Source organism: Physcomitrium patens, chromosome 21 (genome assembly GCF_059467195.1).
Source record: "Physcomitrium patens ecotype Gransden chromosome 21, ASM5946719v1, whole genome shotgun sequence".
Taxonomy (NCBI): domain Eukaryota; kingdom Viridiplantae; phylum Streptophyta; class Bryopsida; order Funariales; family Funariaceae; genus Physcomitrium; species Physcomitrium patens.
Genome location: NC_143430.1, coordinates 14,157,682 through 14,176,427, shown reverse-complemented (window position 1 = coordinate 14,176,427; position 18,746 = coordinate 14,157,682). Strand labels below are relative to the sequence as shown.

Genomic DNA, 18,746 nt, shown 5'->3' with positions numbered 1-18,746 from the left:
CTTTATGATTGGAGTGATGCGGATTATGCGAGAGATCTAGATACTCAAAAGTCTACTTTTGAATACAAGTTTTACCTCAACTCATTTCTTTTGAGTTGTCATTCTAAGAAATAAGCAGTGGTAGCATAATCAAGTACGACACCATAATATATTGCAGTGGCAACATCTTTAAAAAAATTGATATGGCTTCAAACTCTTTTCAAAGAAATTAGACATCAAGTAACTTTAACAAGCACAATTTATTGTGATAATCAATCATGTATTGCAATGACACGAAACCCACATTTCCATGATTGCACAAAACATATTGATATCAAATACCATTACATTTGACACAAAGTAAAAGCAAATGAAGTTGTCTTGGAATTTATTTCTACAAACAAAATGAAATGCGGGCAAATATAATGACAAAGTCACTTCTGAAACCCAAACACAACCATTTCATGAAATACTTAATCAACATTGACAATTCAAATAAAATCTAGTCTATGTTGATTAAAGAGAGGTGTTAGATTTGCTAATACATATTAGATTAATTAATACATGTTGGTAAATGCAGAATTACCTTTAGGTAGTTACAAAGTAGTAATGAAGAAGTTACAACTACTTCTCTCCACAAGACAATGTAAAAGGCTCTTATAAATATGATGGAATCAAGTTATTTTAATAATATACTTCATGATTTATATTATTGTTAGTGTTCTCTCTCTTACAAAACCGTCCCCTACAGAAATTTATGGATACCAGCAATAACCAGAATCAGCGCCGTATTTCTCAAACATAACACAAAATATACGCTCAGTAGCAAACTTACCTAAACAAACTGATCCTGCATACACAAGTGATCATACACCAGACAAAAGATGAGTGTAGAATGATAGAATGTTCAGATTATTTCAAAGGCACTGCCGGAACGTGTACACTCAATGAACAGAATTCTCTTGGTCCGCATCACCGGTCGAAACCAAGTCTAGACGATGCCAGTCCGTCTTTCCTCCAGTAAATGAACACAATTATTTCGTTACTTCACAAGTGTCGTGATAACTCATGGAGGAAACCCTACGCACTCATGGCCAACGGGTTTCTATCACAACCTCATAACCAGCTCGATTCCTCCCAAGCTGCGTCGCGTTTTTTTTATCGCTTGCTCCTGCATCGAATGGTGATGCGTGCAGCCGTCAAGCATGGTATCCGAACGCAACAATGTTCCCTCGGAAGGAGGACTGGTGCTCGTGTCTGATGTTGCCCCGGAATGGAGCACCAGCTCTCGCTTATGTCCTGGCGTCCCAGAATGTGAAGTCGGGAGAGCACTTGAATCCACCCTCGGGGTAAATGTGCTTCCCTGTCAAAAAAGCCGTCGCCAACGCCTTGTTCACCGTGTTCGACGTGTGGATCCCGTCATAGCTCAGGACTCCCGCAGGATTGGCGCAGGGGGTCGTCAGATTCACGAACTTGCCCTCCACCGTTCCGAAATCGCCGCACCACACGTCCTTGTTGAAGTTGTACTTCCCTCCCGTTCCGCAGCATGCCTTCAGTGGAGTCGTCACATCTGCACAAACACCGCGTCACCACCAGATTACTTCCAACCTCGAACAACCTCGTAACCACCTCAGGAATCCCTCAGAATTTCATCCCCAGAAAGAAACTCGACTCCTCCAACTCCCTCCCATGCAACTCCCTCCCTCTCCCCCACAACACAAAATAACCCCCAAACCCAGGCCTCGCATTCGTGGTGGATGTACTCACTGTAGTCTGCTGGCTTCTTCAGAATGTCCTCGTACACTCCATACACATCGCCGTAGTACAGCTTCGCCGCCGGGTACTTCTTGCGCAGTGCCTCCACCTTCTCGCCCAGCAGCTTGTTGTGGGCCTTCGAGATCTTGTTCAGATCGCTCAAACACCCATACTCGTCGTACTTGGCGTGGGATCCTCCGTGCACCGTCAGCAGCGCGGGGACGCAACCCAGAGGGAGCTGGTTCTGGATGAGGACTTCCGTCGCCGGGGGCATGAGCATTGTGGGGAATCCGGGAGGGGTGTACTCCACCACCGCCAGAATCTTCTCGATGTGCTCCTCGATGGCCTTCACCACCTCAGGCACGATCTTCCGGGTCTGGCTCACCGTCAGCTTCTTCTCGTACAGGCTCCAGAAGTAGTCCTGGTATCCTGCCCACACCGTGAACAGCGACGAGTTCACGCTGGATAGCTTCGGGAGGCTCTGCACCAGTCTTCCGTTGGGGTTGTACACGGGAGACTCGTAGAACCACAGACGAATCTTGTAACGCTGGAACCACTGCTGCTGCACATCCAGGGAGAACGGAGAGGTAAACTTCTCCCCTGTGTTCCACACCTTCACGGGCCTCGCAGAGCCTCCGTACGCCGCGAAGTTGGACCCGTAAGTGAAATCTCCGGCAGTTCCTCTCAGGATGGCGTAGTTAGGGCGCCTCCTGATTCCGAAAGCTGCACCACCAAAAACACGTTCCCTCATGTCAGCCAACCAGCCTCGAGCATCCAGTTCGCAACAGCCCAATCCAGCTCTTCCCCCTCCACACAGGCTGAACACGAACTCATCCAATTCCCACCTATTCACGATTGTCGGGGTGATCGAATAACACGATTCACTTATCCTTGCGTCGTCCAGACAGAGAAGCCCCGAATTGCTGGGGCCTGGACTGACACAAACCTGTGTGCATCAAGCACAATCCCAGCAGTGAACCCATTTTTGCGCCACAACAGAACGTGCTCATCGTACGGCTTTTGGACCCTGCGCTTGAACTGCCGGGTGTGCCACAAATCGAGTGCAAACGACCGAAGCTGAGGGAAGCGAGTCTGAGGCAACGTACCAAGGAAGTCGATGAACATTTTGCCGTCCGTGTATCGATCTGCAGCGTGCATGGGAAATTGGATTCCGTAGGGATCAATCTCGGCATGTTTGAACTTCTCTGGAAAGGCGGCGATGCCATTGCCGACATCGGTGAGAGAGTCTCCGAAGCCGTAGATGGCCGGATAGGAGCAGTTGGGCAGTGGGTCGGCTGCAGCAACCAGGTGCACGGCGCAGAGGAGCAAGCCCCCCAAACACCACAAGGACAATCTGGCCATCCTTCCGCCTCCTGCCAGTCCTAACTGTTGTCAGCGGTCAGACACAGACTTAGGTCTTCTTGGGCTATTTCCGCTTGATCTGGTGAGAAGCAACTCTGCAAAATTGACGATGAGATTGTAGTTTGCAGATGATTTGTGATGGAGTGGGCTTACTCTGCGCGTTTTATGTTTGCAGGGGTGAGTGCAGTGGATCTGAATTTCCTTGCGCTGACCTTTTGGTCGAGGAAAACGGTGTCATTTGTGGAAAGTCTGAGACGCGCCGTTTTCGTGGTTGAAGCTTCACCAGCGGGTAGAAATGGTGAATTTTTGGGGGGGAATGAAGCCAGCTGACGAGTTTATTGTGGATCTGCATCCTGGGATGACTCTTTATATATTTTTACTTAATTGTGTATTCTTGTTCGTGTTGTAGGTGGGTGTACTGTGGAGTTTTTTAACTTTGTGTTTCTAATTTTTTAAACAGTTTTGTTGACATTTCTTTTTGATTTTGATTATTGCCCCTTCTTTTGGATATTTCATCTCATCGGGATGCATGATACAATGGCATTCGGTCAGGGTTTGACTGATCTGGACTCACAGTCCTCTTTTGATTCGAGGTATCCCGCTGGCGGTTTTTTTTATTTCCGGTCTATTTTAGGTGTAGACTTTCCAACTCTTATATAGCAGTGGATTCTGCTTGTAGGTCTGTTTGATTCTTCGTATCATGATCTTGAGTGAGGACTGTATTGCTTTTGAGCACTATCATTAGCAATTTTAAAATATTAAAAGAGATTGAAAGTGAGGACTGTATTGCTTTTGGACAAGTTATTCCAACACCAATTACGAACATAATTCAAATCGATCTACTTGTCTGCATTTTGTTTCAGGTTTTCACATGTGTGATGTTAACATTGAGTTCCTAGAGGGCTTATCTACAAGCTCAGCAAAAATAAGTCAAGTTGTTTGTGGAAGACAAAGAGTTGATGAGATGTGGTAATCAATAATAAAATGTTGAGTAGGTGAGAAAGTTTAATTGAACTTATAGACGTAGAGATGATGTCATGGACATACATAACTACTCTAATATTTATCTATATGATTAAGTAGACGTAGATAAAAATAGATTTATTTCATAATATTTTTTAGAAAAGATTTTTAAAAGTTTTGATGACATTGCTTTGATTTTACATGTATTTCTATTTAATTGATAGATTAAAAACTAGCTTGTAAAACAAGCTAACAATGTAGCATATATATAAAAAACTTGCTTTGCAAGTTAAGATATGTATCTTGTAAAGTCAACACATTTTGGAGGTTCTATTGGACATTGCTACATAGCTTCTACTTAAGACTTTATATGGAAGTAAGAATAAAGCCTTCTTTATTCTTGTCAATGCCTTTCTACTTTTTAGTCTTATTTCTAGACTTTTTAATTTTCTTATCTTTGACAGTAGGCATTGTGATTTAATCCATATCATCTTAGAGCAATTTTTTAATTCTTTTGAGTGATACAAGAGTATATTAAGGATTTCTTTTTTTGAGATTCATGTCCTTGATACTTTGACAAGGTTTCTAACTTATTGTTTTTTTCTTTTTTTTAGAAGAGATTGGATTACATCACTTCTATTTTTGTATTTTGAAGGTTAAAGACTACCCATTTTTAAATAAATAATCTTGTTTTCTAATACTAATTTTTTCCTTAAAGATAGTCGGTTATTTCTCTTTGTCAAAATTTTCATTTGATATTAGTGCTTATAGATTATCTTCTTTTAATTTAAATTTTAAATTTATTTAAATTATCTATAGAAGAATAAATTATGGATGTTAGTCTTATTGGAAGTAAAAATAGATTTTCAACTATTGCAAATTTTTATGAACTTGTCAACACTCTGAGTAGAAATCTTACGTATTTTTAATGTGAATCAAGGAGATAATATTCCTATCTCTATGAAAGAAGTTCAGAGTCTATGGCAAGAAGTTGTGCAGTTGGAAGAAGTAAGCAGATCAACGTCACAACCAAACCTAGAGAGTTTTACTTCTACAAGTATGATAGAAATAAAAATTAGTATGCTTGAGAAATTTGATGGAATAAAATAAAAATTTCAAAGATTTTTACAATAAATCAAGTTCTATTTAAGATTGCATTCCTTCCAATATCCTAATGGATTTACTGAAGTCGGATTGATAAAGATACTTCTATTAGGAAGTACTTACACTTCATTTGCACTTTTAAGAGAAAAGGATTCAAAACTCTTTTATGATTTAAATTCATTCTTAGAAGTATTTACGGCCATATTTGAAGAAAGTGATTGAGAAAGAATAACAGAGATCAAGTTCTTATCTTTATGATAAAGATCATGGTTAGTCATCCTATATATTGCTAAATTCCAAAACCTTGCTTATAACATGGACTGGAACGACAAAGCCCTTATTAATCAATTTTGACATTAGTTGAAAGATAATGTTAAAGATTTATTACTGATAATATCAAAGGTAAAATCTTTGAAACAATTTATTGCACAAGTCATTATATACAACAAAGGATTATTTGAAATACATCAAGAACCAAGACTTAACTAGAAAGGAATAAATCAAATAATGACAATAGCTCCTAACTTTTCAAAAATACATTCATAAAAGCTAGAACCAATGTAAATTGATATAATACATTTTAAATCCTTCAAAGAGCAAAAAAAGACTTAACAATGTCAAGAAGGCTTATATTTATATTGTGGAGAAGCTAAACACACTACTCAATATTATCCAAAGAAACAACTCAACTACAAAATGAGAAGCATGGTTGCTAAAGAAGATTATGTATCAAAAAATAAGTTTCTCCAACTATAATAAAAATCATACAATTAGAATCTTATGTAAATTTTAATAAAGACCCTATTCTTTCTTTAAACCGTTCATCTTATTTTATAATAGAAATTTATTTAGGACCAAAAAATCATAAAATCTTAGCTTTGTTAGATTTAGAAGCCTAAACCTATTTATAGATAAAGATTTTGTCAAAAAATAAGAAATATTTTTAATCAAAAAAACTAAATCCATACATATAGAAATCATAGATAGTTGTTTGCTATCTTTTAGAGATGTCATGCATGAGATTGTGTCAAGGACAAGAACTCGATGAAAGCTAAAGAGTAAGTGAGACTTTTCTCAAAAAGAAATAGGACAAAATATGTATATTAAGAAAGAAACTGGAATGGCTATTGCCAAAATACAAGAAAACTAGAGACCCTTGAAACTAGACTAGAAGCAAGAAAGGAGTTGACAAGAGTGAAGAGGGCTTCACTCTTGCCTCTATATATACTATCTAACTAGAAGCCACGTGGCGATGTTCTATAAGACCTCCAATATATGTTGACTTTCTAGGCCACATGCCTTTGCTTGCAAGGCAAGTTTTCTATGGATGGACCACATAGTTAGCTTGTTCTTTAAGCTTCTAACATGCGTGGCACATGGCTAACTTGTTGACCAAGTTTCTAACCTAAAAGTCAACTATAGACTCCTATAAAGTCAAAGCAGCGTCTATGAAGCTTCTAAGAAGCTTCTCTAGAAGATATTACACAATTAACCTACTTTTACATACTTTTATCTATTCATATAGGTAATTATATGTATGTCCGTGACATTACCCCCCCTTCTAGGGACGAGTTCCACGAGGAGCCGTGATTATATATTGAGAAAATCTAATATGCGGCGAATTGTATTTGCTACATACTCTGATCTTTGTTCTCTTCGAAGATAGTTGATGGGTCCTCTTAGCCATCGATAGTGTCCCATTCCAGGGCGAGAAGACCACCCTGTTATTTGATCACTGTTGAGGCCTTCATAACTTCCTTCAAATAATACATTTGAAAGACCATCAGGAGTCATTCCTATCTCCAATAATATCACCAAACATCGAGAATCTCTTCCAAGGTCGTGATACCAAACGCGTTGTATCTCACCATCTATTCGAAGAAGAACATGTCGTTCTTGAGGGTCTTCATCTCGGTTGCGTCGTCTTGAAGGTTGTGACAATCGCAATGTCTCATCCGGTAAGTCAGCAAACGAAGGTTCTTGAGTTGAATCCGCTGGTTGTTGGCTCTCCATCTAATTAGCGTCACAAAATGCAAAGAAGTTACAAACAAGGATAGGAAATTGAATGTTATCTTGCCTCAATCTTGTCTCTTTTATAAGAGAGGTTTTCATCTTGGTTTTGATGGATGTCGTTGATGAAAAACTTTGACTTTAGCTGATGCATTTGCTAGATTCCTGGATGGCTCCCATGTGCGCTCACTAATATCATATCTGCACCAATGAACAAGATATTCCAGCTTATTTCGGCGCCGCCTTGAGTCTAATATCTCTTCCACCTCAAATTCTTCATTATTATCTACTTCTATAGGAGGCGGTGGCATTTGTCTTCTTCCTTGTATATCCACTGTCTTATATGGTTCAAGAAGAGACACGTGGAATACAGGATGGATCTTCATTGACTCCGGTAGATGTAACCGATATGCAACTGGGTTGATTTGTTCAGAAACAGAAAAGGGGCCAAGCCTACGATAGTCCAATTTGTCACAAGGTCGAGTGGTCTTGATATTGCGACGAAGTAGCCATACCTTATCACCCACGTTGAGTTGTGGTTGCTCTTTACGATATACATCTGCATTTATCTTTTGTCGTTCTTGAGCTTTCTTCAACTGCGCCTTCATTATTGCATGTAACTCTGACAACCGATTTGCCATATCTTCTGCTGCAGGATTATCAACTTTTGAAAAATCAAAAGTATCAAGTCGTGGATGATAGCCATAATTGGCAAAGAAAGGTGTTTGTTGCGTGGAGGAATGTACCGTATTATTATAAGCAAACTCTGCCAATGGCAGAAGGTTTGTCCAATCATCTTGTTGGTAGTTGATGGTACACCTTAAATACTGTTCCAAGACTTGGTTTACGCGCTCTGTTTGTCCATCAGTTTGAGGATGGAAAGCTGAAGATAGCTTTATGTCCACTTTTAAAATCTTGAAAAGAGTCCTCCAAAATCTCGACACAAATTGAGTTCCCCTATCCGATATGATATCTTTAGGCAATCCATGATAGCGATAGATATTATCAATGAAAAGCTTAGCTGTTTCTTCACCTGTGATAGATTTTGTACATGGCATAAAATGTGCCATCTTGGTGAAACGATCTACTATCACAAATATAGAATCATAAGATCTTGAGTTTGGAAGATCTGTGATGAAATCCATAGAAACAGAAGACCATGGTTGTTCTGGTATAGGTAATGGCTGAAGAAGTCCGTAAGGTCGATGTCGAGGAATTTTTGATCTTGAACAAATATCACATGATTGTACAAAGTCTTTGACTGACTTCCACATTTGTGGCCACCAAAAATCTCTTGATATGAGTTCCAAAGTCTTATTATATCCAAAGTGCCCTGCTGCTGGAAAGTCATGACGTGCTTGAAGAACACGCAAACGTGCTTTTTCTTCTGGAACATATAGGCGTCCTTCAAAATATAATAGATTATTCTTGAACTCGAACTTAGAAGAATCATGAGACTTGGAAGAATTATTCTCGATATCATGAACAAGAGGGTCTGAGGACATACTGGACTGGATTTGCTTGAGAAAAGTTGAATCAACAGTCAATGTTGATTTCACTGCTCGGAGATGAAATTGCTCCGGTTTCAAGAGGACCGTTCTTTGTTGCTCAAAAGCTGCATCTCCTTCTTTTGGTGCAAAATAAGAACGTCTAGACAGGGCATCGGACAAACCTTGTTGTTTTCCTGGCCGATAAGTGATAATGAAGTCGAATCTTGACAAAGACATACTCCAACGAGCTTGACGACGATTCAACACGCGTGCTGACATGAAATACTCGAGGTTCTTGTGATCTGTATACACAATGACTGGACTAGAAGCACCTTCTAGATAATGACGCCATTCTTGAAAAGAATCCACGATCGAAAGAAGTTCTTTATCGTGGATTTCATAATTGATCTCGGCTGCTGAGAATTTTCTTGAATGAAAAGCTATCGGATGAAGTTTGTCATCTGTTCCCATTTGTGATAAAACTGCACCCAAGGCAAAATCCGATGCGTCTGTTTCCATAAAAAATGCCTTGGAAAAATCAACACGATATAAGACTGGTGCAGAGACAAACGATGTCTTCAAGGCTTCAAATGCTGCTTCCGCTTCTTGATTCCATTGGAATTTATCTTTACTAGTCAAGCGTGTAAGTGGAGCTGCAACTCGTGAGAAGTCTTTGATGAAGATCCGATAGTAATTGGCAAATCCCAAGAAACATTGGACATCTCTTACAGTCTTTGGAATCTTCCAATCCATGATTGTTTGGACTTTCTTAGAATCCATCATAAGACCATCATTTGAAATGATGTATCCTAAAAAGTCAACTTGAGTAGTGTGAAATACACACTTTTCCATCTTGGCGTACAATCCTGCATCTCTGAGTTTTTGTAATACTTGACGAACATGTATTTCATGTTCTTCAACATTCTTAGAATAAATCAGGATATCGTCTAGGTAGCAGACGACAAAATTATCTAAGAATTCACGAAATACATCATTCATGAGATGTTGAAAAGCAGCTGGTGCATTCGTGAGTCCAAAAGGCATGACATTATATTCAAAATGCCCGTACCTGGTTCGAAACGCAGTCTTCCATTCATCTCCTTCTTTGATCCGTACTAGATTATATGCTCCTCTTAGATCTATTTTTGTATAGATCTTAGCTTGATTTAACTGGTCAAGGAGTCCTGATATCAAAGGTAATGGATACCTGTTCTTGATTGTGATCTTGTTGAGTCCTCGATAGTCAACACACATTCGTAAAGATCCATCTTTTTTCTTTACGAATAAAATTGGAGCTCCTGCTGGAGATTTTGAATGGCGTATGAAATTCTTCGTTAAATTCTCGTTAATATATGTCTTGAGTTCAGCCAACTCATCTTGCGATAAACTGTAAATTGGTCCAAATGGTGGCTGAGTTCCTTCCTTGAGATCGATTGAACAATCGTATGGGCGATGCTCAGGAAGAATATCTGCATTTTTTTTCTCAAAAACGTCTTGATAATCCTGATATTGACTTGGAATGCCACTTGAAGTCTTTACGCTTTCAGAAATAGGTGCAGCATAAATAGCAAAAGTTGATCCTTCTTTTGCTGCGTGTATAAATGCTTTTGCACCTATAGGTGCGAGTTTTACTATACTAGACTCATGGTTTTTTACTTGGTTAATAGAACTGTTACTAATGCTCTGAGGAAAATCAAGTTTACGAGAAATCCAATCTATTCGAGGATTATACTTTTCTAACCATGATAAGCCTAAAATTACTGGATTAGAGGGAGATCTAATTATATTAAAAATTACGCAACTACTATGACCATTTATTACTACATCTACAGGAAGTGTTTCGTGAGTTACATCTCCAGAAGACAACGGACGACCATCTATGACTTCTACGTGTACAGGTTTAGTTTTTTGTATTAATGATATTCTATGACATCTAGCAAATTCTTCATCTAAAAAACAAGATGAGGCTCCTGAATCTATCAAGGCAGAGGCTTTGTAATTATTAGGTCCTAAACGCACATCTATTATAAAACAAGGAGATGGTTCTGAGGAGAGGATAGGACCTTTATTAGAAGTTGTACAAGATTCCAGCCGCACGGTCCCTATTGTAGCTGGACGTACTCGTTTTCCGACATACTGTCTTCTTTGACAGCCGTACTCCTCATTTTGTAGTTACGTCGCTTCTTTGGACAATGTTGAGCAGTGTGCTTAGGTTCTCCACAATATAAGCACAATCCTTCTTGTCGACGACGAGACTTTTCTTGCTCAGTAAGAGGTTTGAAACGTACCGCATCAATTTGCATATCCTCTACTTCTGAAGGTATGTGTTGAGGAGACGTCGGTGTTGCCATTGAATTGTAGTAACGTTGAGGCCCACTTGTGCGACTCTCGGATCGAAATTCAAAAAGTCGATTGTCGCACTTCACAGCAAAGTCAATTGCTTGACTCAATGTTTGAGGATCAGGTAAATTAAGCATCAATTTCTTTACCTCATATTGTAATCCGTAGAGAAATTGACTCACAAGTGCGGCATCATCCCACTTGATATCAGTTGCAAGTTGTCGAAATTGCGAAGCATATAATGTTACTGATCGATTGCCTTGTCGCAAAATACGGATCTTGTTGGTTGCAACACGAATTGCATCATGTTCTCCAAACATGGATCGAAACTCCGCCAAAAAAGCCTCCAGATTATCCAATATTGGATCTCGTCGTTCAAGAAAAGATGAAAACCATGACAATGCTGAACCTGAAAGAAGTGTACCAATGAATCTTACTTGTGACCCTGGAGTTGGATAGCTCTGGGATTGAAGTTCAATCACTAGTTGGACCTGATTGATGAATCCTCGAAACTTGGATCTGGTACCATCAAACTTCTCGGGCAAGGCAACTCTCGGTTCTCTAACACTCGAAGGGTGTTCCATTCTGGGAGAAGGGACATGGTTTGGTGCAGATGTTGAAGCAGCCCCAATCATCTCTATATCTTCACTTCCTACCATTCTTGTTGCTCCTTGTGGTGGTAAATTGAGTTGATGCATCGCAAGCATTAACTCCCTCAATTGTTCTTGCATCTGTGCCATTGCACTCTTCATTTCAACAAGCTCTGCCATAGTAGCACTTAGAAAAGAGAAGATGTCTAATAACGCTCAAAACAAATAGAAGAGAGGAATTGATAACAAAGAAAATACTAAGAACAATATCAGTTTAAAAGAGGGTAATCCGCAACTTCTAATGCGCTTATGTCTTATCAAGAAAAAGGGGTAATCCACTCTTAATCAAGAAAAGACAAAGCTCTGATATTGTAAGTGTACTCTTGTCAATCTGTCAAGGACAAGAACTCGATGAAAGCTAAAGAGTAAGTGAGACTTTTCTCAAAAAGAAATAGGACAAAATATGTATATTAAGAAAGAAACTGGAATGGCTATTGCCAAAATACAAGAAAACTAGAGACCCTTGAAACTAGACTAGAAGCAAGAAAGGAGTTGACAAGAGTGAAGAGGGCTTCACTCTTGCCTCTATATATACTATCTAACTAGAAGCCACGTGGCGATGTTCTATAAGACCTCCAATATATGTTGACTTTCTAGGCCACATGCCTTTGCTTGCAAGGCAAGTTTTCTATGGATGGACCACATAGTTAGCTTGTTCTTTAAGCTTCTAACATGCGTGGCACATGGCTAACTTGTTGACCAAGTTTCTAACCTAAAAGTCAACTATAGACTCCTATAAAGTCAAAGCAGCGTCTATGAAGCTTCTAAGAAGCTTCTCTAGAAGATATTACACAATTAACCTACTTTTACATACTTTTATCTATTCATATAGGTAATTATATGTATGTCCGTGACAGATTGTTCCTTAAGATGTAGCAATTAAAGATCATAATAGAATAATAATATTTAATGTAATAAAAAATCATAAAATCATCTTGCTTAAAAAAATTACAATCCTCAAATAGATTGAATTTCCTATAACATTAATTTTTTTGATAGTTCAATCCAAATTCCATTAATCAAGTTGAAATACATAAGTTCAATACATCCTAATCCTTACTAGCAAGTGCAAGAGCTCTTATGCATGCAGCAAAAGAATGGTCATCTTTTGCTATATATGCTATGCCTATTTCTAATGGTGGAAAGATATTAAGTAGTATTTCTAGCAAGTATTAAGATTTCTAAGATGATTTTGAAAAGAAGAATATAGATATTCTTCTAAATCATCATCTTTATGATTGTTCCATCGATCTTCAAGAAGGAATTCAACCACCATTTGGACCAATCTATAGCCTATCAAAAAATGAGTTAGTTCTATTCAAGGAATACATTAATGAAAACTTAGCTTAGAATTTTATATGCCATTCTAAATCTCTAGTTGAAACTTTTATCTTATTTGTTAAGAAAAAAGATGGATCTTTACAAATATGTATAGACTATTGAAGATTCAATAAGATCACCATCAAGAATAAGTATCTTCTACTTTTGATTTCAGGACTTCTTAATGAAGTCAATCAAGTAAAGATCTATACAAAAATAGATCAACAAAGAGCATATAATCTAGTACACATTAAAAAAAGAGATGAATGAAAAATTGTATTATGAACCAAGTATAAGCATTTTGAATATAGTATCATACCTTTTGGATTCACAAATGCACCAATTACTTTTTAACATCTAATAAATGATGTCTTTTGTGAATTTGTAAATTATTTTATCATTTATTATTTAGATAACATCTTAATCTACTCTAAGAATACAAAAAAGTATAAAATTCATATTTTTTGTGTGTTACAAAAACTTAAAGATGTAGGATTATATGCTAAGTTAGAAAAATATATATTCCATACTACTCAAATTGACTTTGTAGGTTACATCATTCTCAATGAAGGACTAATAATGGATCCAAAGAAGATCCAAACTATCATAGATTGGAAGATTCTAAGAATATTAAGAGATGTATAATATTTGTCAATTACTATCAAAACTTCTTTAAGAATTTTTTTCAAGTTTCATCTCTACTTACACATTTGACTTATAAAGGCAAAATTAAGTGGAGTAAATAAGTTGTAGCATCATTTGATGCTTTAAAAAAAGAATTTATTTTTACACCAATCTTATATTATGTTAACTTTTCTAAGGCATTTTTTATGGAAACAGATGCATCAGACTTTGACTTAGGTATGGTATTTTCACAAATAGGAGTAGATAAAAAATTCCATCCAATACCTTTCTATTACAAAAAACTTTCAGCATTTAAAATTAATTATGAGATCTACAACAAAGAGCTCCTTACAATCTTGGATTCATTTCAAGAATTGTGTCATTATCTAAAAGGTGCCTCGAGTCCAATCACTATGTATATAAATCACACAAACCTCTAATAATTCATGTTGGTATGTATTTTGAATTGTTGCCAAGCTTGTTGGAGCATATCTTTATCAAAATTTGATTTCAACATCACATATCAATTCAAAAAATAATAAAATTTATTGGACATCTTTTCTAAAAAAAATTATCTTGCATCAAAAAAAAGAGATACATCTTTTCATCAACAAAGAATAATTCTCTTGAAGCAAAAGCATTTTCACCTTCAAGCAATAAAATCAACATTAACTGTTGATTGAACCTTTATGAAGCAAATTCAATCAAGTATGTCTTTTGATCATCTTATCCAATCAAATATGTCTTTTGATCGTCTTATCCATAATATCAAGAATAATTCTTTTAAATCTCATGATACTTCTAAGTTTGAGTTCAAAAATAAAATATTCTATTTTAAGAGATGATTGTACATTCCAAAAGGCATAGCATGATTATGTGTTCTTCAAGCTCGTCATAACTTTCCAACCACCGGATATTTTGGATACAATAAGACTTTGGAACTAAGATAGAGAGATTTTTTATGGCTTCAAATATAGAAATTAGTCAAAGACTTTTTACAATCAAGTAATATTTTTTTAAGATTCAAAACTACTCACCATCAATCTTATGGACTTCTTCATCTATTACATATTTCAAAACAACTATGGTCTTCTGTTTTTATGGATTTTATCATAGATCTTTCAATCTCAAGTTTGTATAATTTTATATTTGTGTTATTAGATCATTTTACTAAAATAGTATATTTTGTACCATGTACAAAATTTATCACAAGTGAAAAAATTGATAAACTTCTTTTTGATAATATCTATCATTATCATGGATTGCCAAAGGATATTATATCAGATAGGGGGACTCAATATATATTAAGATTTTAGATAATCCTTTTTAAGATTTTAAAGGTAGATATAAAGTTCTCTTTGATTTTTCATCCTCAAACTAATGGGCAAATAAAATAGATGAATCAAGTTTTGGAGCAATATTTAAGGCATATCATTAATTATCATCAAGATGATTGGATAACTCATTTGCCATTAAGAGAATTTATGTGCAATAATTTAAAATATTTTTCTACTCAATAAAAATATTTTTTTATCAATTATGGTAATTATCTATAACTTGATACTTTTGACTTTTCAATAGTTGATAATCTTGTGGTAGAAGATTTAGTAAATTTTTTATCAAAGCTACATGCATCAATGAAGGCACAATTAAAGGAAGCTCAAGAATGATAAAAAATCAATATGGATGCCTATCACAAGAAACAACCACAATTCAATGTGGGTGACAAAGTATGGTTACTTCATCATAATATCAAGAGTACTTGTCATTGTAACAAGTAGGACTATCATAAGCTAGGACCTTTTCTTATTATTGAATAAGTCAATTTTGTTGCTTATTAATTATATCTACTAGAATCTATGAAGATCTATCATATATTTCACGTATCCCTTTTTGAGCCATATAAGACATTGAATATCTTGAAAAGAAGACAAATGCCACCTCCTCCTATAGAAGTAGATGATAATTAAGAATTCAAGGTGGAAAAAGTCTTACATTCAAGGCAGTTCCAAAATAGGTTGAAATATTTTATTTATTGGTACAGATATAATAATAATGAATGCACATGGGAGCTAACAAAAAATCTTGTAAATGCAGCAAAAAAAATTTAAGCTTTTCATTAATGATATCTATCAAAACTAAGATAAAGAATATTAAATCTTTTAAGATCCAAAGAAGATATCTTTCTATCTTCTATCTTTATTTGTAGCTTTTGTATATTTGTGACATTAAAGAGATAAAAAACCAACAATCAGTATATTTAACTTAAAAACTTTCATTTATTAACTTACTAAATAAGACATTATTATTATTACAATCTTTAAGATTACATAATGAAGATGAAGATCTTTAAGAATGACATTTCTTACCTCGAATAGATGGCAAAATACAACAAGTTTGGTATCATGACTTTGGAAGAGACTTTCAATATTTGGTGATTTTATTAGATGTAAGAACAACTCTTGATAGTATTTAAAATTTTTATTTGAAAGAAGTTGTGAAGGCGTCAAAAATGATCAAATAATAAGGTGGTCTTCCTATCCTAATATGAGAAATTATCAATGACTAAAAGGACCTATCAACCATCTTCAAAGAGAACAAAGATTAGAATATGTAGCAAATACAATTTGTTGCATCTTAGATTTTCTCAACATATAAAGACCAATTCTTGCAAAACTTATCTTTAGAAGGAGGAATAATGTCATAGACATACATATCTATTCTAATATTTATCTATATGATTAAATAGAAGTAGGTAAAAATAGATTTATTTCATAATATTTTCTAAAAAAGCTTTCCAAAAGCTTCATAGACGTTGCTTTGACTTTAAATTTGTTTATAGTTGATTGATAGGTTAAAAACTTGGTCCACAAGTTAATCACATGTTGATAGCTTGTGAAATAATCTAACTATACGGTATACATATAAAAACTTGCCTTGCAAGTTAAGATACATATCTACAAAATCAATACATTTTAGAGGTCCTATAGGACATTGCTACATAACTCCTAGTTAAGACTTTATATGGAAGCAAAAATGAAGCATTCTTCACTCTTGACAATATATTTTTAGTCTTTAGTCTTGTTTCAAGACTTTCTAATCTTCTTGTCTTTGGTAGTAGTCATTATAGTTTAATACCATATCACCTTTGAGTGACTTTCTAATTCTTTTGAGTAACACAAGAATATATTAAGGATTTATTTCTTAAATATTCATATTATTGATAGAGAAATTTGTTACATTTAAAAGTAAAAATAAATGTTAAATAATTTTTTGGTTTTAAAAATATAAAAGATATTAAGTTTTATTTTTTATTTCAAATCAAATAGATTAACATATCATCTTAGAATTCCTACTTTAGCCAAACAATAGTTGTTTTTTTTATTCATCAATTTGTTTTGGCAAGAGACTTGTAGTTGAGAATAACTATCTAGTTCATATCATAGGCTAAGTTTACCTACAAGTATTATTCAAAATCAAAGTATTTTTTGGAATTTTTATATATTTCCATCTTCTTGAATATTGTTGTAATTGCATAAGATCCAAGCTAGTAAATAATTAGACCAATGATATAGCAATCAACATGACAAATCTTATGAATATTCATAAGTATTTCTTCTTTTTATTAAAGAATATATCTCAACCACTCTTATGGCATTAACTTAAAAAAGAATTATATTCCATCAATAAATCCAATATACTATTTAAAACTAAATAGGCTAAAAAATTGGCTAATTTTAAGCCTTCTTATAACATCTTGTTAACATAGATAATGTTGTTTAAGTGAGCAAATTATCTATATCATCAAGATAGTAAAGACATACATAATGTTATTGCCAATATCTTAGATTTATTTCAAATGCTAATCTTTCAATGTTAGCTTCATTTCCATTTGATCTAAGATATTCTAGTGCTAAAACTAATTACCAAGCAATATCGATTTGTATGTAATGATTGTTGTTTGGATGGTCTTTGATAGTTGAAAGTAACATCTAAAAGCCCTCTCGCAACATTCTTGTTGTTTGACAAAAGTTGGTATCAGGCTCATTTATAAAATAATTAAAAATCCAACTATACAACTTGAATATAGGATTTTGAGTAAACATGAAACAAGAGTTGTTGATTATGCCATGCATCTTTGTAAGGTCTTCTATATCATCAAAATCAAAGAATTAATCTTGAAAATTATTGTCCATATATTGGCAATACTCTTCAAATATTTTATCAAATTCTTCATCAACTGCAAAAATAATCAATAATTGAAAATTTAAAAGAATTTGTTGTTTTTTAGAGTAAAAAGGCATAATATTAAGTAATGTAATATGGACTCAAAGAGTGAAGAGGTAAAGAATAATCGAGTAGGTTTTTGATATTTGAATTGCTATTCTTTTGATATTTTGATTTCAAAATCATCCATCTTGCGAGGTAGGTGTCAAGGACAAGAACTCGATGAAAAATAATTCAGACAAGTGAGCCTTCACTCAAAGAGAGGTAAATAAACAAATATATATATTGAAAGAGAAACTGGAATGGCTATTGCCAAAAGACAAGAAAACTAGAGACCCTTGAAACTAGACTAGAAGCAAGAAAGGAGTTGACAAGAGTGAAGAGAGCTTCACTCTTGCCTCTATATATACTATCTAACTAGAAGCCACGTGGCGATATTCTATAAGACCTCTAATATGTGTTGACTTTCTAGGCCACATGTCTTTGCTTGCAAGGCAAGTTTTCTATGAGTGGACTACGTAGTTAGCTTGTCCTTCAAGCTACCAACATGTGTGGCACATGGCTAACTTGTTGACCAAGTTTCTAACCTAAAAGTCAACTATGGACTCCTATAAGGTCAAAGCAGCGTCTATGAAGCTTCTAGGAAGCTTTTCTAGAAGATATTGCACAATTAACCTACTTTTATCTACTTTTACATACTTTTATCGACTCTTGTAGGTAATTATATGTATATCCGTGACAGTAGGTGATTTGATGAAGTATTAAGTAATATTTCAAAATATAAAAAGACACTTAGAGTAAATATCATGGGTAAAATATTATCCAAAAAATAGATGTTTTAAATCCCATTATTTATGAAATAATCTACCATTAAAATTTTAAAAATATTCATAAATTATTTTAGAATGTATAAAATTACATG

General features: G+C 35.1%; 1 protein-coding gene across 1 annotated transcript; it reads right to left on the bottom strand.

Moving 5' to 3' along the window:
* Positions 1–866: 866 nt before the first annotated feature.
* LOC112274394 (GDSL esterase/lipase At4g01130) lies at positions 867–3,220 on the bottom strand. The gene is made up of 3 exons (XM_024503853.3): positions 2,841–3,220; positions 1,747–2,457; positions 867–1,549 (listed from the first exon to the last, which is right to left on the bottom strand). Exons 1-3 carry the CDS (start codon positions 3,094–3,096, stop codon positions 1,272–1,274), a joined length of 1,245 nt encoding a protein of 414 aa, XP_024359621.1. The 5' UTR covers positions 3,097–3,220; the 3' UTR covers positions 867–1,271.
* Between the last annotated feature and the right edge of the window lie 15,526 nt (positions 3,221–18,746).

What these genes read in the sequence shown, in the direction of transcription:
- LOC112274394 (XM_024503853.3), bottom strand. Translation starts at nt 3,096, where the DNA reads ATGGCCAGATTGTCCTTGTGGTGTTTGGGGGGCTTGCTCCTCTGCGCC. An exon ending in AATGTTCATCGACTTCCTTG is followed by an intron (nt 2,458 to 2,840) that starts GTACGTTGCCTC and finishes TTGGTGGTGCAG; the next exon opens with CTTTCGGAATCAGGAGGCGC. An exon ending in GAAGAAGCCAGCAGACTACA is followed by an intron (nt 1,550 to 1,746) that starts GTGAGTACATCC and finishes GTGTTTGTGCAG; the next exon opens with ATGTGACGACTCCACTGAAG.